The 26,129-nt window shown below is 44.4% G+C and overlaps 1 protein-coding gene across 4 annotated transcripts in view; it reads right to left on the reverse strand.

The window, feature by feature from the left end:
- The window catches only part of ccny (cyclin Y), a 242,789-nt gene that overhangs the window by 38,446 nt on the left and 178,214 nt on the right, over positions 1 to 26,129 (reverse strand). For all 4 annotated transcript variants that reach the window (XM_078537443.1, XM_078537448.1, XM_078537445.1 and 1 more), the window contains exons 3-4: positions 17,414 to 17,448; positions 6,801 to 6,901 (exon numbers count right to left, since the gene is read on the reverse strand). In XM_078537443.1, the coding sequence (XP_078393569.1) occupies positions 6,801 to 6,901; positions 17,414 to 17,448 (136 nt within the window). The remainder of the gene's footprint in view (positions 1 to 6,800; positions 6,902 to 17,413; positions 17,449 to 26,129) is intronic.

Below are 26,129 nucleotides of genomic sequence, written 5' to 3' on the forward strand. Positions count from 1 at the left end.
AAACTGATCACTATTACCTCATACATTTGGTTAAAAGCAAAATTGCTAAAGTCCTGCCAAATTCAAACCAGCAAATCTAGTGGCATAACGTTATAATAGGACATAGAAATGGGGTTATAGGAGGTAAAAAAATCACCAAGCTTTTTTGCTGGACCTGTTCTCACCCACACTTTATCCACTCCTACAAACACAAGATGATGCTCCTAGTTGGTGTAAGTCAACATTCAGCTAGCTCAGCAGAATTCTGAATGTACTACTATTTAAAACTAAACTATTCAGGTCAAACAAGGTCATTTACCTTCCAATGGGTAATGTTTTATACTTAAATCCACATTAAATTTAATTTGCCATTGTTCCCCCATTCAAGTATTTTGCAATTCCTTTTGTATTTTTTAGGTGCCACCTTTAGAATCAACTATCCATCTCCAACTTTGGTTTCAAGTGCAAATTTGACCAATCTGCATTGAGTTTCTGAATCCAGATCACTGATGCAAATTAGAAAGAGTAGTGGTCTTCCCACTGACCTTTGGGCAATCCACGCAGGAACTCCCAACTGCCCTGCACCACCCCCCCACCAACTTGACATAACTTTTAACAATTACCTACTATTTTTTAACTATCAATTTATTTATTCACTCCAAAGTTTTACTCTGAATACTCACCGACTAAGCTCATGTAATAGCTTTATCGTGCAGAGCTTTAAAAGGTACTTTACAGAATTATATAAGAAACATATGTCACAGGGGCTCTCTTTCCCCTTGGGATGCCACTTCATCAAAGTTAGTCAGGTCTATGTTGAATATTTACTAAATTATTATTACAGGTAATCCTCAAATTTACTTATAGTAATAAATTCTATCATTTTAGACAGTACTGAAGGATATTGTCTGCTTTGTCACCTTTTATGAAAAAGGGCATAACAAATGTGCTTTGCTTCAAATAGACTGGTTCCTCAATTCTTATAATGGAACATTAGAGAAACAAAAAGTCAACAAATATTTTTGCTATCATGGTTCAAAAGGTCAGAATTAGAGTTCGGGCTTCCTTCCAACACTTTTATGTTCATAGCAATTGGCAGAAAAAATCTCCTACAAATTGAAACCTACGCCCTTAGGTGTGCTGTATCTCAGGTACTGCACGTTAGATGAACAATTACCTTATTATGATATGGATGGCAGAAAATCATGCGAGATGCCAATCTCACTTTTCTTATTCCCTTTGAAAGGTGGCAAATACCAGGCCAAAGCTTTTAGACTAATACTAATGGTCATATTTAATTATAAGTAGAATGCACAGAGTAAGATGCCAAAAATACAATAACCAGACTAACACTGTTGCAATATGTCTTTAAGGGATAGCAGCATGCCATCACTAGAAGGGAAGTGTGTCATGTGATCCAGTCTCAGTTTCACCTTGGCCTATGAGCAGAACACAGAATCCTGCTGCTTGTCTTCGAGCTTTCTATCCATGTCTATATCCCTAATATCGCCGAAGCATTGACCACACTCGATCAGCTCCACTGGGCAGGCCACATCATCCACATGCTTGACACAAGACTCCCGAAAACAAACACGCTACTTGGAGATTCAACACGGCAAGCAAGCCCCAGGAGGGCAGGGGAACGCTTCAAGGGCACCCTCAAAGCTTCCTTGAAAAAGTGCAACATTTCCCACCGACATCTGGGAATCCCTGGCACAAGACCTCCCAAAGTGTAGGGAAAGTGTCCAAGAGGGAACTGAACTCCAAGTCTCATCGCCAAGGACTAGCTGAAGCCAATCGTCAACAGCGAAAGGAGCACATGGCAACCCGGGCACCCCACCCACCCATTTCCCCTTACCACCGTCTGCCCACCTGTGACAGAGACTGTAGGTCGCGCATTGGACTCTTCAGTCACCCGAGAACTTATTTTTAGTGTGGAAGCAAGTCTTCCTCGACCCCGAGGGACTGCGGAAGATATATTCTTATGTGCCTAGTTTAAATAAACAAACAAACAATGTGTTTGCCCAATCCCTTATGAGTGATTGGTGCCTTTATATCATTCTAAAAACATGACATGGTGTTCAGTGGAGGTCAAACAGCAATATTAAGTACAGCTACGACATGGCGAACAGCCTTAGATCGTGCTACATGTCAAGAGGCAACTCTTGACGTTTTGGTCAGGCTGCATTGGAGTCGCAGTGTCGGCATGTGTTGAAATCGCAGTGTGGTGACGGTGCAGAAAAGCTTTGAAGACACATGGCCAGGACAGTGCTCAAGTAAAGGGTTGACAATCACCCTCATGCTACCATTGCAGCGCACAGTCTGTCAGTTCAGTGAGTGGGACAGCGCGTAGAGAGGATCAGCACCAGGTTAGCTAAATCAGGAAAGGTGAGTGACCAGGGTATGGACCAGGTCGATAGTGAACAAGGGAGAGTCAAACAAAAAAAATACCAAAACCGTCAAAAATATTGGGCCAGAGAAGGGTTAGAACAAGGAGGAAAGTCAAAGGGATGTCAGAATGTCTACAAAATTCCCCAGTTTGAATTAGGATGCAGCTGACCTACTATCCGAATTCAAAATCTTTACACAAGAAACAGAACTAAAGCTTTTGATTCAGGTGTGTCTGAACCAGGCAAGCAACTCATAAAAATTCGCCTAGCAATTGGGAGTGAAGGTCTACACAGGCTGAACACATCGGGATTAACCGAAGAAGAGCTAAAGGATCCCCTAAAGATATGGGCTACATTGGAAGACCAGTTTGGAGTCAGGTTAAACGTCGTATTCATCGACTAGACTACATGTCATTTTGACAACAGCCTACAGAATCCATTTCAGTGGAGGTCAAACAGCAATATTACGTACAGGTACGACATGGCCAACAGCCTTAGATCGTGCTACATGTCAAGGCTGCAATTCATCAGCAGATGCAGAGAAAAGGGTACATACTGTGATTTTCCAAACACAGAGCTAGCAAACAGAATTGCTGAGTTAGTGTTTGAATCCACTCCTATGGAAACACTGCAGAAAGTTCTGGACTAGCCCAAAACGTATACCTTTGAAGAACTACTCAAGGATGGACATAAGTACGAAGTGATCCTTGCAGGTCAACAGGGTTAAGAGGTCCTAAATATCACCCCAATTGTTGACACACTTATTAAAACACCCAAACCTACCAAGACAGGCGGAAGGTGTAGCCTTTTTGTGGCAGTAAGGGCCATTGGCAGCAGCAGTGCACTAGAGCAAAGGCCGATGCAGCTACAAAGAGCAATACACTGATCCAAAGAGACCATACAAAACAGGATACTTAAAGCAGTAAGAATGACCATCTGGTATCCCGTCAGCAACATATACATCAGGTGATTGAAAAACCAAAACGTGACGAAAATGTACATGACAAGACGAAGTGGTGAACACCAGTTTCATCAATCTCATGGAAAACAGATGCTGTCATATCATCCAATGTATTTGCCAAGATTCAAGTTATCTTGTATTTTTATTCATCCACAGGACATAGGCTTCACTGGCTGGGCCAGCATTTATTGCCCATACTTAGTGACCCTGGAGGAGGTGGTGGTGAGCTGCCTTCTTCAATCACTGCAGTCCATGTGGTGTAGGTACATCCACAGTGCTGTTCGGAAGGGAGTTCCAGGAGTTTGACCCAGTGACAGTGAAGGAACGGCGATATATTTCCAAGTCAGGATGGTGAGTGACTTGGAGGGGAACATCCGGGTGATGGCGTTCCCATCTATCTGCTGTCCTTGACTTCTCGATAATAGTGGTCGTGCTTTTGGAAGGTGCTGTCCAAGGAGCCTTGGTGAATTCCTGCAATGCATCTTTTAGATGTTGTCAAGCTTCTTGAGTGTTGTAGGAGCTGCACTCATCCAGGCAAGTGGAGAGTATTCCATCACACTCCTGACTTGTGCCTTGTAGATGATGGACAGGCTTTGGAGAGTCAGGAGGTGAGTTACTTGTCGCACAATTCCTAGTCTCTGACCTGCTCTTGTAGCCACAGTATTTATATGGCTAATCCAGTTCAGTTTTTGGTCAATGGCAAGCACCCAGATGTTGATAGTGGGAGATTCAGTGATGGTAATTCCGTTGAACATCAAGGGACGATGGTTGGATTCTTTCTTGTTGGAGATGGTCATTGCCTGACACTTGTGTGGCACCAATGTTACTTGCCACTTGTCAGCCCAAGCCTGGATATTGTCCAGGTCTTGCTGCATTTGGACATAGACTGCTTCGGTATCTGAGGAGTCGTGAATGGTGCTGAACATTGTGCAATCATCAGCAAACACCCCCACTTCTGATGGAAGGAAGATCATTGATGGAGCAGCTGGAGATGGTTGGGCAGTGGACACTACCTTGAGGAACACCTGCAATGATGTCCTGGAGCTGAGATGACTGACCTCCAACAACAACAATCATCTTCCTTTGTGTTGGGTATGACTCCAACCAGCGGAGAGTTTTCTCCCTGATTCCCATTGGCTCCAGTTTTGCTACGGCTCCTTGATGCCCCACATGGCCACAGATGCTCTACATCATGGAGACTAAAGGCCCAGCAATTGCAGGTCTACCAGCATGCCATGGCCTTTCACTAGTGACAATCCATGGAATCAGTCAGACCTCATATGGCAGATCAACCTCAGAAACTACTATCACCTTAGTTCACAACGTAACATCAAAATACCCGGAATGTTTTGACAAAATTGGCAGTTTCAAGGTAGCTGCAATGTCACGCTTACTGGTGAACGCAAGTCCGTAAACTGATCTGGTAAACTTTGCACAAAGCAAATGCTAGGAGCTAGAAGAAGAAATGGCAAAAGATTCTACGCTACAGAACCTGTGGAAAACCATCACTGACGGATGGCCTGATTCAATTCAGCACACCTACACACATGCGAGACCACTTTGGCCTTACTGGAATGAGCTAGGAGTCATTTTTAAAGTCCAGCAGGTCATCATACCGGAATTTTTGTGACCTGATATTCTTCAACAACTTCATCACTCACACATGGGTATAGATTGGATGAGAAGGTTCACAGGTGAGACAGTCTATTGGGCAGGTATAAACAATGTCATTGAAGTCGTCATCAAGAAGTGCAAGGCATGTCAAGAGCATTTGCCAAGTCAGCACAAAGAGCCACTGATTCCATATGATGTTCCTACACATCCTTGGTCCAAAATTGCATCGAACCTCTTTCATGGCACTGACTTCGTTGTCATCATTGTCTACTCTACCAAGTACCCCATTATTTGACAATTGCATAATACGTCAGGCATAACTGTCGCACACACACTCTAAGCACTATTTTCTGTTTATTTGTTATGCCTAGAGAGATCATTACAGATAATGATCTACAATTTATTGCTAAGTCATTTCAGAATATAAGGGAGAAGTGGAATGTTGATCACACTATTACTTCTCCTCATTACCCTGGATCTAATGGCCTAGCTGAATGAATAATTTGCACTGTGAAATCCCTAATTATCAACAGACCAAGCAAGATCTACACATAACAATGTTACATCTGAGAGGGGCACCTTTAAGTGCAACTATGCCATCACCGGCAGAGCTCATATTTGGCACATCAGTGCATACCGATTTACCTACTCTTACCCATTCTACTGTTTCAGACACTAGACAGCAACTTTTAAAACTGCAAGAGAAGGTGACCAACATGCATGATAAAAATACAGGTACAGAATTGAGAAGTTTACAGTTGGGACAACAAGATCGCACCCAAAATCCCACAGAAGGTACGTGGTAACCAAGGATTTGTTCGGAACCAAGGTCCTACGAAGTCATGACATACAAAGGTGCAACAGTGAGGCGTAACCGAGGATGAATCAGGTCCATTCCTGCTCCTCAACCACAGTACGGTCCTATTGCGTCTAGCACAAGATCCCAAAAGCGACCAGGAGTAACACCCATGAATGATAACCCCACAGATCGCTGTGAGCAATTAAAGAAACCTTCAGATGAGGTTACCATTACAAGATCTGGGCATACCAGGAGATTACCTCTATGCTTTCGAGAGTCGTAGATTCTTCAGTTCTATACACTCACGTAATGATAGCTAAATGTGAACACGTATTGTAAATAGTTGTACTTCTTTGGAAGAGAAATAATGTCTTTAAAAAGAAAGGGGGGTGTTGTAATACGCCTTTAATGGATAGCAGCATGTCATCGCTAGAAGGTACGTGTGTTATGTGACCACTCAGTTTCACTTTAGCTTATGAGCAGAACACAGAATCCTGCTGCTGATGTCTTCAAGCTTTCTATCCATGTTTGTGTGTTCTCATGTGCCTAGTTTAAATAAATGCATGCACAGAGCAAAACATTAAAAATACAATAACCAGACTAAGAGAGAAGAAGGACTGATCAAGCCCTTGTAGTTCTTCTTGGCTTTCAAACCAAGCACCTTGATGGAAGCTAAGTAGAGATTACCTTCTTAGCTCTCTTATGTGGTGTCGGCAGTGCAAAGCAGGGAACCAGAAGCTACAATTATATAGATACTTTCCTTTGATGTCAAACTAGACTCTATTGATGATCAAATGCTTTCTTCTCAAATATGTAGTTAAAATATTAACCATTTGAAACAGATAACATGTTTGATTGGCTCAAATTGGAGTTAGCATAACTAATCTCTAATGTGTTTCAAAAGATCAATATTTTGATTACCTTGAATTTAAAGGTTACTGGGCTGTAGGCCACAAATACTACTTGTTAAATTCTGATGAGAGAAGACATTCCAACTCTGGATATTTTAAAAAATACTTAGAAGAGAATCATCTTACTTGTCACATTCTGTACCCACCATTTGATAGTATACTTCAGGTTTGGCTGGCTGACGGTGCTATCATCCAGGAATATGGTGGAGCATGAGCTGTATTTCCTTCTCAATTGTCCTGGAGGATGCTAGGAAGCAAGATGCAAATTAGATTGGGCTGGCTCAGACTGTATTCATTTCACGACAACAGCAGTCCCTTTACATTTTGTCCTGAAACTATTCTAACAGCTTTTACATTTCATGTGGCTTCAGCAACCAATTAGCAGAATATCCACAATCACTGGAAGTAACAAGTCAGGTCATTTATATTTCTAACTGGAGACGGCAAGAGACCTGCACATGAAAACTCCCATTAGAGTTCTACATTACTCATTTTGTAAATAAGAAATCATCAATGCAATGCCAAAACAAACCTCTTTAATCATTTGTTTAGAAAAAAACAATGTGATGGCACCAATCAAATTGTCACTGTTGCATCACTGGATTATGTTATCACCCAGAGAAAAAAATGGCACAGTTCTTTTTCCAAACAGAAAAGGTTTATACGAGTGTGCTTCCACTCAGCACTGTTAACCATCTATCTGGCCCACTACTTCAACACATTTAAGTTCTAGGCTGTGACCTTTTTTTCCCAAAAAGCCATTTCTTAACCTACCATTTTTTTTTAGTGGCACCAAAGCATCTATTTAATAGGTGAACAGCCAGCCGATTGTTTCCAAACTTTCTTCAGCCCGCTTCATTCCTGTTCTCATCCTATTCTGCTCAATAACCTTATCACTACCTCCCCCCTTCAAATTCTTATCACGTCAACTCATTGTATTTCATGCTTTCATTGTGCCACACTGATTATTCCAAGCTCTCTTTGTCAAGTCCTTTAGGCTCAAAACTCGAAACACCGCTTCCCATTCAAATAATCAATCCTTGCTCTAAGCTCTTATTGCCTCACCTTGCTTCATTCTGTGCTTTCATTGCCCTATCTCCCTTTGCAACCATGTTCTTCCATTTACAGTGGCTTTCATGAATTCTGAGGTTAGAGTGCAGAAGATGGCTGGAAGAAGAGATCAAACTTGGTCAGGTGGTCTATGCAGTTCAAGTTCAAATGCATCAAGAGGAGAGGGAGAGAATATGGAGACAGGAAGGGAGTGTGAATGTGGAACAGAGCAGGGTGATGAGAGATGCCGCTAACAGAAGATGGAAGCATGCAACTAGGTCGGCTGGCAGATAAGACAGGAAGACTAAATGACAGCAGTGTTAAAAGGGTGTTAGGATTTCAGAGGGCCTGGGATAGATATGTTAATTTTTTAAAAACTACCCAGGGTTAAGACACAAGCCCTGAGGTGAGATGCAGGTCAGTGCGGGGAAACTATAAAGGCATGCTGGATGTTCACGCTGTGAAAATGAGGATACTCTTCCTGAACAAACATTCCATCATGCTTAGAATCACAGATGCCTAGAAATTTGATTTCCCATAGGAAGAGGAGAAGTCTAGTCCATATCTCTCTGACTTTTTTGAGGAACACTGAAAATTACCCATGACAATGTCACCATAATGGGATATTGACAAAATACCCCAGCAAAGGAACACACAAAAAATTATACTGAACAGAACCATAGCTCCCCAGAGAGAGAGAGATAGAGATGGGGAGGATATGGGAATGTATCACCAGGTTACAAGGAGAGGATTGGTACAAGTACTGCACAAAAAGTGTAAATGGCACTAAAAATTCAACACATAATCCAAATAGTTGATGCATCCTCTCTGAAATATTGTAAGTTCTTGGCCGGAAACACATATGTACAGCTGGAATTACAATCCCTGTGAAGACCTAGGTTTCGACTAAAAACAGGGAATTATCATTCCATGAACTCTTAAATGAGTTAAATTGTAACCTTATTCAGGGTCAACTGATACTGGCATTGGCACTGATGACATTATGTTAATAAACATTTGTAAGGGAAAAATCGTATTTATACCTAATATAACACATCATCCTTATTAATATAATAGGGCTTAATAGTGTCTACTGATCCCCTAGCTCGCTACTAAAAGCTTGAGTAACATGGCCTTGCATCAGATTCTCTCTTCTCCACACCACCCTCCCCCGACCCAACTTTTTAATTGAATCTACACCATGCATCATTGCATCCAGCAGCCACAGGGAACAGCATGCCCTTAACCACAACAGTTACGTGGCACGGGATCTTGGATCAAGTCATTGGAAGAAGGCCTATATCTGCAGGTTTGCCACAGCAACGTTTTCTGAAATGTTATTGCTGGGGGAACACAGCTCCCAGTTTCTGCTCTATGCCAAGCCTGTACTACAAGCCTTCCTTGCCAAATACCTCAGGGCCAGGATTTTTCGCTCGGCATGTGGGCGCAAGCTCCAGAGTAAAATAGCCCGCGATGACATCTGGTGAGCGTCCCAATGCCATCATGCACTTGCACGATATTTCACTTGGTGGGCATGAGCAGGAGTTGGAGCCGCACACGCCATCAATTACGAGGCCAGTTAAGACCATTAAAAAAGCAATTAAGCTGGGTATTTTACATTGTGTGATTTTGCACTTGTCGCACGGGCAAAACGGGCAGCCAACAATTTCAAAAACCTCATCCAAGGGCAGGATAGAAAGGGTTAGCAGCATTACTAGTGCGAGTAATGAGGAGTTTTGGAGATAGTTTGCTGCTGGTTGCTTATTGGTACTCGGCAGCTTCATCTCTGTTCGAGATTTCACTCTTAGCATTTCCAAGCTTCATTTCAGGACTTATTGGGGCCTGCAAGGCCCCCAGAGGATTCGGACCGTGTGGACCCTTTCAGGTACCAGACAGCCTTCCGTTACCCTGGTAATGGGGATTGTGGTCTCCACTGGTGGCACTTCCTCTGAGGAGGAAGAGAGGGTCAGAAGGGAGAGGAAGCCAGGTGTCCCAATGCAGCCTCCATGGGAGGGACCTGTGGGAGGAGAAGCGCAGGCACAGGGGGCGCAGGGCCAGCAGGAAGTCCAAGGCGGAAAGGGCCACAGAAGATGCCACTATCTGCTGTCAGGGTTTACAGGCGGAGATGCAGCTGCCTCAGTATGTCTGAAGTGCAATGCCGAAGGAGGCCCCGCCTCTCAAGGGAGACCGTGACCTCCATCTGTCAGATGGTTGGGCCTGAGGTCACCTCCAACTGTATGGGTGGACACCCCGTGGAGCTCTGAAGGTCACAGTGGCCCTCAACTTCTATGCCCCCGGCTCTTTCCAGGGGTCAGTGGGGGCTGTGTGTGGAGTCTCCCAATCAGCTATCCGCAGTTGCATCATGTTGGTGATAGAAGCTCTGTTCAGGTGGGCACTGTCCTTTGTTCTTTACCGTACGGCGGAGGCCAGCCAGACTGGGCGTGCCAAAGGTTTTGCAATGATTGCTGGGTTCTCCCGCATCCAGGGTGCCATCGACTGCACATGTGGCCATCAAGGCACCAGCGGGTCAGCCGGGTGCCTTTGTCAATAGGAAGGGCTTCCACTCCATGAACGTGCAGATAGTGTGTGACCACAGGATGCAGATTCTGCAAGTCTGTGCAAGACACCCAGGCAGCTCCCGTGAAGCTCATATCCTGAGACACTCCCAGGTGCCGAGGCTCTTCAGTACTCCAGCCCGACTAGGTGGATGACTGGGTGACAAGGGCTATCCGTTGAAGTGGTTCATGATGCCTCTCTGCCACCCAAGAACAGAGACACAGCAGCGTTACAATATAAGTCATGCCTCCACAAGAGCAGTGGTAGAGAGGACCATAGGTCTTCTCAAGATGCTTTTTCGATGCCTGGACTGTTCAGCACTACAATACCCCACCAGAGCGGGTACCACTGATAATGGTTGCATGCTGCACTCTCCAAAATCTGGCACTGGCAAGGGAGTACCCACTGGAGGAAGAGAATCTTATCACAGCTGCACAGGCCACAGATGATGAATCCAGTAGTGAGTCAAAAGGGGAGCATGGTGAGGAGAACACTGAGGGCATGCAGGCAGACCTCGATAATCTCCAGGGAGGCAGGGACACCAGGGGCACGTTGATCCAATGCTCCTTCAACTAGGCTGCCAAAGATCTGCTTCCACCTCATGCCAGGGCTGCCGCCTCCATTCCGGATATCTGAAATGACCATTTCATTTACACCTAAAGTCCAATCAAAGCCCGTGCAATAAAGTATTGAGCCACTCACATCCAGCAATACGTACTGGCGTACCTTGCACCAGAAAGAAAAAAGGTCAAGCATACAGAGGCCATCAGAACCAAAGCAAATTTAATGTTATTGTCACATTGAAAGCATAAAGACATTACAATTACTGGTGTTGATGTCCACACCAGCAGACATACAGACCAAACATAAATTAACAGAAAATCAGCCGTGGACTGTCCCCCTTGTGCTCATGGTACCTTTAACTTGCGTTTCTGGGTGCCCCCCCACTTCGCTGGCAGCGGCATTGGAGAAACCCTGCTGACTCTGCTGTCTTGTTGGCCTTGATAACTTTGGGCAGTTGTTCTCTGGCCAGTGGAGCTTGTGTTGGCCCCACCTGGGAGGGAGCGGCCAGTGCCACAGCTGGCATCCCCCCCCCAACCCCAAAGTCATTGCAGCTTCATCAGATTCCACAGTCACTGGCGGAGTGGCAGAGGAGCTGCTACCATCATCCAGAGCGCCCTGAGAGGAACCCGCAGAGATGACAAGCAGCTTGTGCACCAACGTGAGGTCACTCTGGACCTCCCTGCTCACAATTGATGGATGTGCACCTAGCTGAGATACTGGGTGCCTCATCCATCTCTCACACTGGCACCGACCATTGGAGCTCAGTGCTCGTGTGAGGGCTTGTAGGTCCGAGTGCAACCCCAGGAACCCCTCATTCTGTTCCTGGAGCTGCTTCTCCATGAAGGTCACCACTCTCTCAATGGAGGAGGCAGTGCGCTCAGTCATGAGGGTAAATGTAGTGCTCAGGCTCTGCATGGACTCCACAACGGAGACTACAGCACGCAGACCCTCATGGATCTCTGCCAGATCCTCCCGCACATCTCTCTGGACATCCAGCATCTGCCGCCTAATGGACGACTCCAGAGGCTCATCATCTGCCTGTGACTGAGCATCCACCTGGTTCTCAGCAGTCCTCTGATTGCCGGTGCCCTGGCACTCTCTGCCTCCGCCTACACCTCAAGCGAGTGTGAAGTGCCCTCACCAATGTGCGCCAACATTCTAGCCGCCAATTTAATGGCCGAGGTGCTGGTATCTGCGCTGGTGCCTGGTTCAGAGAGCGGGTGTGATGCAGGTGCAGATGCAGCCCAGTGGTCATCCGGTGTCAGGGGTGGCCCTTCAGGGTCCAGAAAGCGAGGGCATGCTGGTGAATCTAAGGGAAAACAAGGACATGTCATTAGTTAAAGTCATCACACTGTCACCGTGCATGCCAGACACCCTGGTGAGACAATGGAGATGTGCATCACGGTGCCATCGTCTTTCAATGATCAATGGGGACTCCAAGTTTGAGGCTCCCATCAATGAAGAGACTACACTAGAATGGTTGCACAATCCAAAACTCTCACCTCTCTGCACTGAGCTCTGACCTTCGTCTGCCACCCCCGCCTCTCCACGCCCGGTAGCATGGGAAGTGTGCCGGCTTTCCAGCTCAAGGGTGCCCTGCTCGAATCTGGTGAGCAGTAACAGGTTGGGCGGGCCTTGGTTATGACTTGTCTTCTCCTGAAATAACAGAGGAACATTGGTTAGTCCACTATCTACCTGCAGTGCCATTGCAGCCTGGCCAACCCCAGGTGAGGAGCATCTAGCAGGGCACATCCAAGTCGTGGCCCTCGAGCCGCAAGACACTCAGTCCAAGCAGCCAGAGATCACGCACTTGGCCAGCTCCGGCGTCATTGACAGTTGGCACTCAGACTCTAGCACCCCTGAGGTCCACGGGGGAACGGCCACACCTTAACACTTCTGCACATTGACCCACACCAACACAGTACTCACCCTTCCTGAGCGCAGCAGGTCATTGAACCTCTTCTGGCACTGCATCCATGTGCACTGCACCACGTCATAGCTGCTAACCAGCACTGCAACCTCCTCCCGCGCCCTCTTTTGTGTGGTGCGGTGGCCTCCTCCTCCCATCTCTGGGGGGCAAGGGTGTCCCTCCTGGGAGCCACCTCCTCCAGGAGGACCATGAGGCACTCATCCAAAAAGCAGAGGGCCGAGTGCCCACCTGAGCTGCCCTCCCGCCTGGTGTCTCCAGCCGCACTCGACTCCATAACTTGAATGTTCAAGATGCAGAGGAGACGTTCTTCCGTGGCAGCCTGGGCCGTTTTTAAACTGACCGCTGGGTCACCATTGGGCCCGACGACTAAGAGGCACCTGCCCCTGCCGGCCCCTTCCTAACCAGTGGGGAGCTACGTTTCATGCTGGGCAGGCCGTGAAATCACAGCCAGGGGCTGATCACGGGCGGCAGGCTGTTTCCCAGCCACTCCCAGGCCCACCGACCTCAAATTTCTGCCCCAGGTGTATCCAGCATTTGCAGAGTAGTATCACTGTGGAGCTCAATAGCGTAGCATAGCGTTGATAATTCTGCTTGACTGGCAGGAACCTAGGCAACATAGAATTATAAACAACAGGCAAGTGTAAAGAGAAACGAAGAAATGGAGGAGAATGAAAACAGTAAAGAAAAGCATTATTCAAAAAGTGACAATTCAAAATCAAATAATATAACCACCATGCCATTAAAAAAAATCTATAAGAAACAGAGCCTTACCACACTGAACAATCAGTCCACAGGACTAGTGCAACAAATGCTTTAAAGGGTAAAGGAAAAACTCAAAAAAGGAGAGAAAAGAAAGGTCATACCATGATCTAAATTAAAAGTAGAGAAAGAAGTGAAAGAAATGGACTGCGCTCACACTTTCCTACCCCAATAAGGAATCAAGCCTAATCTATACAGGAATCAGAAACAAATCTGATGACAATATTCCCAGACATTTTTTGGCATGTATTCACATGCCATTCTTTCACAGAACCTCAAAGCTACGTAAATGTTGCCTTTTTCTTGTAGTCAAAGTGCTTTCAAGTCCAAACTTGGTGCTACCTTATTTAGTAACCTCCTCTGTCCCAGGTTTCTCAATTTTAATAAAAAGCACGGTTTGAATCATAGAATGGTTACTGCAGAGGAGGCGGCTCTCTGCAAGAGTAACACAGTCTCATTCCCCTGTAGCCTTGCAATTGTTTTCTATTCAGGTAATGATCCAATTCCATTTTGAATGCCTCAATTGAATCTGCCTCCACCACACTCTCAGGCAGTGCATTCCAGATCTTAACCACTCGCTCCATTAAAAAAAACTTTCCTCATGTCACCTTTGGTTCTTCTGCCGTTCACCTTAAATCAGTCTTCTCTGCTTCCTGATCCTCCTGCCAATGGAAACAGTTTTTCTCTATCTAATCTGTCTAGGTCCCTCATGATTTTGAACACCTCTATCAAATCTCTCCTCAAAATCTTCTCTTCTCCAAGGACAACAGTCCCAGCTTCTCCAATCTATTTACTTAATTGAAGTTCCTCATCCCTGAAATGATTTGCTTAAATCGTTTCTGCATCCTCTCTTAATGTTTTCACATCCTTCCTAAAGTGTGATGCCCAGAATTGGGCGCAATACTCCACTTAAGACTGAACTACAGTTGTATAAAAATTCCCTATAACTTCTTTGCTTTTATGCTATATGCCTTTATTTATTAAGTCCAGCATCCCAAATACCTTATTAACAACGTTCTCAACCTGCCCTGCTATCTTCAAGGATTTATGCCAGTATACCCCCAGATCCCCCTGCTCCTGCACCGTGTTTAGAATTGTATTCCTTATGTTGTGTTGCCTCTTGTCATTCTTCCTTATCAAAATATATCACTTTACACTTCTCTGCAATAAATCTCATCGGTCACGTGTCTGCCATTCCACCAGCCTAAGTCCTCTTGAAGTCGATTACTATCCTCCTCACAGGACACAATACTTCCAAGTTTCACATTATCTGTAATTTTTGAAATTGTACCCAAGTCTAAGTCATTAATATAGATCAAGAAAAGCAGTGGCCCAAATACCAACCCTATGGAAATCCTATAAAATGCCTTCCTTTAGTCTGAAAATCAACCGTTCACCATTACTCTCTGTTTCCTGTCATTCAGCCAACCTCTTATCCATGCTTCACCTGTCCTTTTTATTCCCTGGGCTTCAACTTTGGTGACAAGCCTATTACGTAGCACTTTATTAAATGCCTTTTGGAAGGCATGTACACCACATTAACTGTTTTACCCTTATCAACTCACTCTGCTATCTCATCAAAAAAACTCAAATCAACTTAGTTAAACATGATTTGCCTTAAACAAATCTGCACTGGATTTCCTTAAATAATTCACATTTGCCCAAGTGTCTGTTAATTTTGTCCTTGATTATTGCTTTCAGTCTAGTCCTTTTATCTTACAGAAAAGAAAATCTGGTTTCACATAATTTGCCATTGAACTGAATTTTACACTTTGTCATGAAAGCCCATTTGAATCTCACAAACATGTACTATTTGAACTAGACCTCAGTGCTGCATTGAAAGGTCACTTGTTTAATAATGGTGCGATTTCATGGTTTATTAAGCTGGGTCCACATATGCACACACAACAACAGGAGAATTTTCCCTCCCAGGATTTGTCACCCTGAGGAAACACACCAGTAATTGTTGACAGCTATTCATTTATTACTAACAGTCAAAAACAATGATCATACTGGAGTGATAGGAAGGAGGCCAGGTTTATTTTTAACCATGTAATTTCCTCTGCCCCATTGTCTCTTATGGCTCAACCTGCATCTCTCCTCAATTCAGAGAATGGACAGTGCTTGACATGCTCCTCAAGCACCTAACATTCCACTTCTACCTATCACTAAGTTGTCCAACAGCAGCTTGAGTTGACTGTTCCTTCACTTTCCTCCCTATCCTCAAAGGGGTGTGAGGAAATGAAGAGACCCTGCACTCAGCATCTAGCAGGGGACGTGTATGAATCGCTGATGTCACAAACAAGGTTACAGAAATTGTTGTTTAGGCTAATCCAAATGCCTTCTGTCCCAACCCCACCCCCACTATCACTACCTCATGTAACACTAACACTATACCCAGATCCTCCTTTATTATGTTGTGATTTGACTTTGCATTACCTCTCCATTTTCAGTTAATTCTTTCTTCATTAACATTGTTCCTTATGTTTGGCTATTGTCTCCCCTTTCCCTACAGATAATTTTATCTCACACAATATGGTGCCAGCTTCCAAAACCTGACCAAATTTTAACTTCAAGACAACATGAAAACTGAATTCCTTCACTTATTCTTGCCCTTTATAAATATGGAAATAATATTTTGACTCAAATAGTTTCTTGCTAGTACAAAACTTGAGTATTGCTGACAAAAGAATGATGAAGCTTTGTGTCTGGCACTAATAAGGACAGATGCAAGAATGCCAAGTTTGAGAAAAGGGTTGATTGGTTGACAAGTCAGCTCTGATTGGTTGACGACATTGCCATGGCGAATGTACCAGGGAGCTAGTGCCCTCCGTGCTTTTGTTTATTGAAAAAGGTGCAATGCTTGGACATATTCCTTTTGCCTGCAGAGGGCAGGTCCCTGAGGAAACATACCTGTAATTGTTGACAGCTATTCATTTATTAGTAACAGTCCAGGTCCCTGTATATGAATATATGTAGCTTCTAGCAAGCATATGTGAGCCAATTTGCAAAATGGCTGATAATCTTAAATTGGCTGTTAGCACATTTGGGATTGTTCAGCCTGTGCTGCCCAATCACGGAATCACGTCTAAAATTAAACATGGGGCTGGATTTTCATCTTCAAGGTGGGTAGTAGGAGCTGGGAAAAATCCCGGCTTGGTGTGCCCATCTCAGTAGAAAGTGCCAGCAAAGTGCAAAAATGATTTATTTTGTCGCACCCTTAACCCACACTGGTGAAAATTGGAAACCTCAGGAATGGGGTCAGGAATCCTGGAATCGGGTCCCGGCTGCCATTTTCGCACCTCCACAGAGTCTCCCCGACTCTATGAAAATCCGTCCCAACACATTGAGTTTTGCAACGACAGGTTGGTTGGGCATGATCAGTGCTCTGCCTATTGTGAACAGATGAAGGTAACAACGAATTAAAGATTATCAGTCAGGCTCGCAATGTAGCTTACTTATGCTTGCTAGAAGCTACATATGCAGGGATCTGTCCTCTGCAGGCAAAAGGAATATGTCCAGACATTGCATCTTTTTTGAATAAACTAAAGCACGAGGGAAATTAGATCCCAGGTGCATTCGCCATGGCAATGTCTTGACCAATCAGAGCCATCTTGCCAAACAATCAGCACTCCTTTTCTCATGCAGTATAAATTGCTGTTCCCTTTGAAATTTATCATTCTTGTGTCTGTCCTGATGAATGCAACTTTGATTCAAATTAGGGTGATAAACAAAATAACAACAAAATAGTCAGTTCGTTCTAAGAATTTATTTTCCTTGAAGTCAAAATCTTCTAGGGTATCGTGTAGCTATAATGACTAAATTCAGTGTCTAGAACAGTTGAATGGCTATGCCCAGACCATAGGCAGAGCCAGAATGTAGCAAAAAAGCACTACTTACATGGTTTATATAGAGGCTTTTCCGTTTCTCTCTCACTGTAAAACATAGAATAATAAACATTGTTAAAAAAACTCAATGAATAGTTATAACAGCTTATATTTAATAGTAAAGATCCTAAAGGGCTTCATAGAAGAAAAGTAACACCAAACCAAGGAAGGGAAGATCAAGTGGAATGGCCAATGGTTTGGTCAAATAGGTGGGTTTTAAGGAAGGCCAGACGATTGGAAATTATAGGGAGTAGGGGTGGAGGCATTGCAGGTATGCAGAAGGTGAGAGAGATAGAGATGGAGGAAGGGGAGGGTGTGGAGCTGGATGGTCTCTATCCAGGAAAACAAAAAAGAAAGGTTTCAGGAGACATGAGACAAAAAGTCCGCATTGTCTCTGGTCATGCCAGCATGTTGACCTGCCTCCCCACCCAGTTGAGTGTTTGCTTGTATTATAACCAATATTACGCATCGATTGATTTTGGAACCTGTAATTTATATACATACTACATAAACAGAGAAAGATACAAGAAAGATAGAAGTAAAACTCACGCATAGATGACCAGAAACCAACAGAGACAGACAGAACCAAGAGAGGACACAGTAACAGCACCAGATACACAAGGAAAACACATACTTGTAAAACACAGAGGGCATCATGTAATTTGCTGCTGCAGAAGGTCCAGTGAGTTATCAGAAATTACATTCCTTAAATACTTAAACATCCTGATAATTAGTTCATTCATGACTTTACCAGATGGCCTAACATGTAATTCAATAACGATGTTAAAATAACATTTTCAGGAAGTTATAGAGTCATAGAGTTATACAGCACAGAAACAGGCCCTTCAGTCCATTGTGTCTGTGCCAGCCATCTAGCACCTATCTGTTCTAATCCCATTTTCTAGCACTTGGCCCATAGCCCTGTACGCTATGGCATTTCAAGTGCTCATCTAAATGCTTCTTAAATGTTGAGGGTTCCTGCCTCTACCATTCCCTCAGGCAGTGTTCCAGATTCTAACCACCCTCTGGGTGAAAAAAATCTTTCCTCAAGTCCCCTCTAAACCTCCTGCCCCTTACCTTAAATCGTTGTCCCCTGGTTATTGACATCTTTGCTAAGGGGAAAAGTTTCTTCCTATCTACCCTATCTATGCCCCTCATAATTTTGTATACCTCTATCAGGTCCCTCCTCAGTCTTCTCTGCTCTAAGAAAAACAACCCTAGCCTATCCAGTCTCCCTTCATAGCTGAAACATTCCAGCCCAGGCAACATCCTGGTGAATCTCCTCTGCACCCTCTCCAGTGCAATCACAGGTTGATGTAGAAATTTAGGCCCAAATTTTTGCAGGCAAGCAGGGGCTCTGCACCTTAGCCAAAATGGTGCTGGAGCCCCCACTCCGGAAGTCCTAGCCCTGAACCCAGCACCTACCATTTTGACTAGGGGCGGGGTGAACGAGGGCAGGTTTTAGTTTGCACATCCATGGGTCATAGAGGCAGCTGGACGTGTAAAAGTGCAGCTGCCTTCAAACAGGTGCAATGTTCATTGGTGGGATGACAAAAACATGACTTGTAGGTTTTAGACGTTTGAGGAAAAATCTAAAACTTCTGGAGTTATTTGGAGGGTAGGGTACATTTTTGGAGAAGTAGGTACCTTGTTGGAGAAATCCAGGTGCCCCTTTAGGAGAGGTAAACTGCCTTCTGGGACAGGTCAGGTGTCAGTTGAGAGAGGTCAGGTTCCCTTTGGGAAGAGGTCAGATGCCCTTTGGGATTGTTAAAAGTAGATATGAAGCACATAGAAAGTGCATAAACTCAAGTTGACAAGGCATTTAAATCTCAAAACTCTAAATTCTTGGGAAAAACAGCCCAGTGTTGAAAAAAAAAATCAGTACTTTTAATTTCACCAGCTGTCTATTGACATACATCCCAAGGGCTATCATAATAGGGTTAGTGCTGCATGACTATTTCCACAACCTATCATCACAGTGGGGGTAATTAAGTTCACAGTTTTGTTGACAGCTCCAAGCGGTTATGAAGTCTTTGATGGAGGGCTATGAATACAGGTTCTTTTTTTATTTATTCATAAGATGTGGGCCTTGGTGGCTAGGCCAGCATTTATAGCCCATCCCAAATTGCCCTTAAGAAGCTGAGCTGCCTGCTTGAACTGCTGCAGTCCACATGGTGTAGGTACGTCCAGTGCTGTAGGGAGAGAGTTCCAGGATTTTGACCCAGCAAAGGAACAGCAAAGGAGGTGTGAAGGAACAGCGATATATTTCAAAGTCAGAATGATGTAAAGCTTGGAGAGGAACTTGCAGATGTGGTGCTCCCAGGGGTCTGCTGCCCTTGTCTTTCTAGACGGTAGCAGTCCTGGGTTTTGAAAGATGCTGTCTAAGAAGCCTTGGTGTATTTCTGCAGTGCATCTTGAAACTGGTACACACTGTTACTACTGTGCGTCAGTGGGGAAGGGTGTGAATGTTTGAGAATGGGGTGTCAATTGATACGAAATTGAGAAAGTTTAAGTAAGTTATATTGGTACTTGTGGGTGTTAGGAATGAATTTTAGCTTTAAAGTTTAAGTTTGATTGATATTACTTAGTTTCACTTTAAAAGATGCCTGCATTTCTAATGAGAGTTTATGACTGTAAGAGAAGTTAAGCAAACACAAGATTAGAAAAACTGGGCTGTTGCAGAGCAACAGCAGTCCAGAGAGGCAGGTCCCTCCCACAGACACACACACAAGAAACTAGAAACAGCAGTTTTTGAGTTCAGTTTTGAAGATAACTGCCAAGCAGAAGCAACGTAGAGGGGGCAGATAACCAGTCCCAGGCTAAAGAAGAAAGTCTCCAAGAATCTAGGGGAACGGTACACGGGAAAGTCCCAAGCAGACCTTCTAGTCAAAGGAAGGACAGGAACCTGGAAAAATGTCCTGTTAAGTGAAGTTAAGAGTGAGGGGCAGAGAAAGGTTCCAAGCTTCAAGCTCTAAGCTGCAGAAAGCAAAATCAAAGTGATATAAAAGCTTGCAAGAGGCCAGAAGGTCCAAAGAGACAACTGAAGGTCTGCAACTTTTGTTATGGTCATGTGAAGCAGTGGTGTACTGTTGATGGCTGAGTCAGTGAGAGGAAGTGCGTAGAAGAAAGCTTGAATGCATGTGGTGACCCAGGGGAGAGGAACATCAGAAGGACCGTTCAAAACCCTGGAGGTGAACCCTTGCGGAAGGCATCTGAAAGAAAGCGTAGTTTGGGAGAATATTCCAAAGCGTGTTCATGGAGAGTGGAGATTGGAAACCCTCGTGTGAAACCCACAGTGGGACTGGTTGGCTCACAGTATAACAAGCATCTGGGGGGAGTTGAGGAGAGATCCATAGCATCTGTCGGGGGTGGCATCTATCACTTGGTTTTAGAGTGTGATGTGGCTGACCACAGGTTGCCAATTGGTTTACATGGACTATACTTACTGTGAACATTAGAGTATAAGATAGCTTTTGTAACTTGTGTTATCCTTACAAATCTGTGTATCTTTGTAAAGGTATAGTTGTGAGTGAAGGACTATTGTAATGTAGTTCATCTTTTCTTGTTGAATAAATGTTTTATTCTTTTGTTAAAAGCTCATTAGCTGACTCTGGTGACTCTGTTCAGTAGCCCCTCTCCATGTATCTTAACAAACAAATAAAAGTTAGGATCTAACAAACTGGGTTCCACCCTGGGATCAGGCTTGGTCAGTGGTAACCTCAGCTAGGGATCGTCACATAATCAAGCGGGCTGCTTTGTCCTGGATGATGTTGAGCTTCTCAAGTTGCTGTCAGAGCTGCACTCATCCAGGCAAGTGGAGAGTATTCCATCACACTCCTGAGTTGTGCTTTATAGATGGTGGACAGGTTTGTGGAGTCAGGAGGAGAGTTCCTTGCCTCTGACCTGCTCTTGAGCCACAGTATTTATTTGGCTGGTCCAGCTCAGTTTCTGGTCAATGTTAACCGCCAGCATGTTGATAGTTGCGGGGGGGAGGTGGATTCAGCAATGGTAATGCCATTGAACATCAAGGGGCGATGGTTAGATTCTTCTCTATTGGAAATGGTCATTGCCTGGCACTTGTGTGGCGCAAATGTTACTTGCCACTTGTCAGCCCAAGTCTGAATATTGTCCAGGTCTTGATGCATTTGGACATGGACTGTTTCAGGGCCTGAGGAGTCACAAATGGTGCTGAACATTGTGCAATCATCAGTGATCACCCCCACTTCTGACCTTATGATGGAAGGAAGGTCATCGAAGAAGCAGATGATGGTTGGGCTTAAGGCACCATCCTGAGGAACTCCTGCAGTGATGTCCTGAACTGAGATGATTGACTTCCAACAACCATAACCACCTTCCTTTGTGCTAGGTATGATTCCAACCAGTAGAGAGTTCCCCACGCCCCACAAATTCCCATTGGCTCCAGTTTTGCTAGGGCTCCTTGATGCCACACTTGGTCAAATGCTGCTTTAATGTCAAGGGTAATCACTCTCGCCTCACCTCTGGAGTTCAACTCTATTGTCCATGTTTGAACCAAGGCTGTAACGAGGTTAGGCACTGTGTGAACTTGGCGGAGCCCAAACTGAGCATGAGTGAGCAGGTTATTTCTAAGCAAGTGTTGCTTGTTAGCATTATTGATGACTCCTTTCATTACTTTACTGATGGCTGAGAGTAGACAGATAGGGTGGTAATTGACCAGGTTGGATCGGTCATTTTTGTGGATGGGGCATACGCGATAGTGGGTATCCTTAAATGTGAAAACGGGGCTTTGTCTCCACAAGGACTATGCAGTGGTCACTCCTAGCCTCAGCCCAGTCTAGCAGCTCTGTCCTTTAAGACTCGGCCAGCTCAATCTGTAGTGGCGCGGCTGAGCCACTCTTGGTGATGGACATTGAAGTCCCTTACCAGAGTGCTGGTTGGAGTCATGCCTACCACCCTCAGTGTTTCCTCCAAGTGTTGTTCAACATCGAGGAGCACTGATTCATCAGCTGAGGAAAGGGGTCGCAGCGGTGGGGGGGAGGTCACTACGTGGTAAAGTTTAACCTGATGCCATGCGTCTTAATGGGGTCCAGAGTTGAAATATTGTCTCCCAGGGCAACTCCCTTCCGACTGTGTACCACGGTCCCACCACCTCTGCCCTGCCCTGTTTACCACCTGTGTCCTGTCCCATCGGCTGGACAGAGCCAGGGATGGTGATGGTGGTGTCAGGGGCAATGTCTGTAAGATATGATTCTATGAGTATGACTATGTCAGACTGTTGCTTGACTAGTCTGTGAGACAGCTCTCCCAATTTTGGCACTAGCCCCCTGATGTTAGTAAGGAAGACTTTGCAGGGTCGACAGGGCCAAGTTTGCCATTGTCATTTCCACTGCCTAGGTCAATACTATGTGCTCCGTCAGTTTCATTCCTTACTGACCTTCCAGGAGTTTGATACAACTGGAGTGGCTTGCTAGGCCATTTCAGAGGGCATTTAAGAGTGAACCCAATTGCTGTGGGTCTAGAGTCAAATGTTGGCCAGGCAGATTTCTTTCCCTAAAAGACAAATCAAGTGGGTTTTTTTATGACAATCAACAATGATTTCATGGTCATCATTTGACTTTTAATTTGAGGTTTTCATTCATTGAATTCAACTTTCTCCATCTGCCATGGTGAGATTCGAACCTGGGTCACTAGAGCATTGCCCTGGGTCTCTGGTTAACTAGTCCAATAACAATACTACCTACGCCAGCACCATGGGATTAAGTACTTGAATGAATTTTAATGTACTGAATGAGTTATTATGAATGAGATTTTTTTTAAATAGTGAAGTCATCGATAGACAATTAGAATTTTACTTTATTTCATGCTCCTGAGGTCTGGCCATGTTGGATTCTGGGTAAGTCGGCATGGAGGGTGTAAGGGTAAAGGGTGATGGGTGGGGTGGAATTGGCATGCTTTGGCACTAAGTTGGCATAAGAGCTATATAGGGCCATGGAGGTGAGCAAAGGGTTACAGGCTGGCATAGAGGTATGAGGGACCATAGGAGGGCATGAGTTGGTATGGATGGGGCTTGGGGAGTGTATGGGGGGATGATGGGGTTTGAGGTGCGAGGGCTAGAGACTGCTTTTTTGTTTACTTGTAACTGGGACAGAGTACCAAGGGAAGCCTTTTAACCTGGCCGCCTCAGCACCCGGCAGCCCATGTGGCTGTCTCCACGCTGTTTCCGGGGCGGGGGGAGGGAGTGGGCCCAACTCCTGTTAGCACCCATCACCACCGATCCCCCACCCGGAAAGAAAAGCCAACCATTTGGGGTACTTCCTCCCAATTGGGGTTTGCGAGGATTTTCCTGACTCTGCGCTCCCAAAATGGGATCGGAAATTCAGCCCTTACGCTCCAAAAGCGACGGACTTTCCCCGAGGATGTTGTTTTACGGCTCAAGGGAGTTTTCAGTGAGATGGAATTCTATTCAAAGCAAACTATGCTGTGTTAACATTTTTACTTGCTTCGGCTTTCAAACCTACACACTCAGCAAGGACACAAGTGAGCACCAGCTTCACAATCTTCCAGGGCTGCCACCAGCGGAAGCCAGATTGTACGCTTATGATTAGGACAGAGAGGTAAAACACAGTCTTTGACGTACTCTATCACACCCATTCCTAGCCACTCCATGCATGCTCTAGTAGAATGCTCTCTTGCACTAATATACTTACTCCAAACTGAGATGTGAAGGAAACCATTCCCTATGACTTGAACTGTGACCACCACTAATTCACTTCAGATTACTTGAACTCATCAACAAGGTTTAATTTAATCTGCTTTAAAAAAAATTAACGAATGCAAATCTTTTGCACTAACTTTAGTGAATGGATTGAAACATACACTGTCTCCCTTAAAAAGGAGTTTTGTTTGTTGAATGCTCCCAAGTTTAACACGGAATCAACAGGTATTAAAACTTGATTATCTTTAGAGTTCCCGAAGGGCCTGTACATTTTTAAAAGCTGCATAACTGCATATCTTTCTCCTCCATGCTGTAAGACTGATCTTTTCAAATCCATCTTGTATAACAACTGCAATGGTGTTCTCACTGCTTTCCCTCTCCCAATGCTCCTTCTGCCCCAATTCTCAGCTTGGCCACTAGATGGAGATTTTGTGCAGGAGTGGTGTTTTATCTCTAGGGAAATGGGGAAAAAAGACTGTGCCAACCATCCTGTCCTGTAAGACATTCTTTCTGTTTGGTGATGGTGCAAGTAGATACCCATGAAGAAGCTTCTATCACAGGCATTCAAAACAATCTAGTTAAAACAGAGCGTACAACAGAAAACGAGACTCAAAGTGAAAGAATACAGCCTATGCTCTGGTGCTAGCTAAGATTAGTAACTGAAGTTCAGCATACATATAATTAGATATATCAACTCTTCTTTTGAATGCTCAACAGACAATATGCCTTTTATAAAGCTTTGCTGATCATTTTTAGTACTTCTTACTTGTTTCAGGAGAGTATATTGTTATTCCTACATCCTCTCATAGTCCATCCAAGCATATTTAAAAATTAGCCATCCATTAGATATTTAATGACCTTTCCTTAGCAACACTCAATTGCTAATACCCAAGGGACCTTTAAAAGCACTATGATAACCAGCAATGGCTTCCCATCATTTGCATGCCTTTACACAACAAACAAGTTAGGCTGTGCTCTCTTAGGCAGAATAACTGAGCTTGTTCTTTTCATATCTGTTATTACTGGGAAATGTTACCTTATCCATCTGAGAGTATTACAGTCTTTACAAAACATTTCTGATACATCCTTTTACTAGGCCAGGTTTGGCCACGTAAGATATGGACATCCGTTAGATCAGAGAGAAAGTTGGAAAAAGATTCCTCAGTTTCTGGTGCTGCCATACCGAACCTGTTCTCAAAGTTCCAACACACACACACACACACACACACACACACATATACGTTGAAAGAACAACAACAACTACTTGCATTTATATGACACCATTAATATTGTAAAACATCCCAAGACACCTTGCAGGAGCATTATCAAACAAAACCCAACACTGAACCAGATAAGGAGATATTAGGCCAAATGAGCAAATACTTGATGAAAGGAGGTAGGGTAGAATCAAGCAGCAACCTACACCAGCTCATATTGCTTTAGCTCCTCTCCCATAATCTGTCTTAAAACAGGACATGTCTTATGTGTATATTGGAGTTGAAGCCTTCATGTAAATTCACTCCTGAAGTCAAAAGGAGCTACTCTGGAGAAGCAGTAATAGGAAAGGAATGAAAAACCCTCAAGCCACCTTCTCAGCCTTGCCTGTATTGGTTTACATCACAGCTACTGCTGATAGTTCACTTCTGTGGCAGTGATATCCCAGATAGGTCAATATAAATGTAGCTACAGTCAATTGGGGGCTTTTCCGACAGGCTCAACAGTTCAAAAATGTGTTTTGGCGCTCCAAATCTTCCCAAACCCCACACAGCAGATCTGTCACAAAAAACAAAGTTACCAAGTATGACAGTTAAACAACTGCAGATATGCAAGTGTGTGTACATCTGTTGTTAGTTGGCCAGGTGCATATGACGTGGAATCCATGCTGCATATTGAATATTAATGTGAATTGTTAACAAAATGCTTTTTCCTATGAAGCGAATATAGCATAAACCCTTTTCAGTTGCAAACCACTTTTGCTTTTCGACAGTGCGCCTATAATGGAGGAAATTATCATGTAAGGCCAGACGCATTCCCT

This window comes from Cetorhinus maximus, chromosome 3 (genome assembly GCF_964194155.1).
Source record: "Cetorhinus maximus chromosome 3, sCetMax3.hap1.1, whole genome shotgun sequence".
Taxonomy (NCBI): Eukaryota; Metazoa; Chordata; class Chondrichthyes; order Lamniformes; family Cetorhinidae; genus Cetorhinus; species Cetorhinus maximus.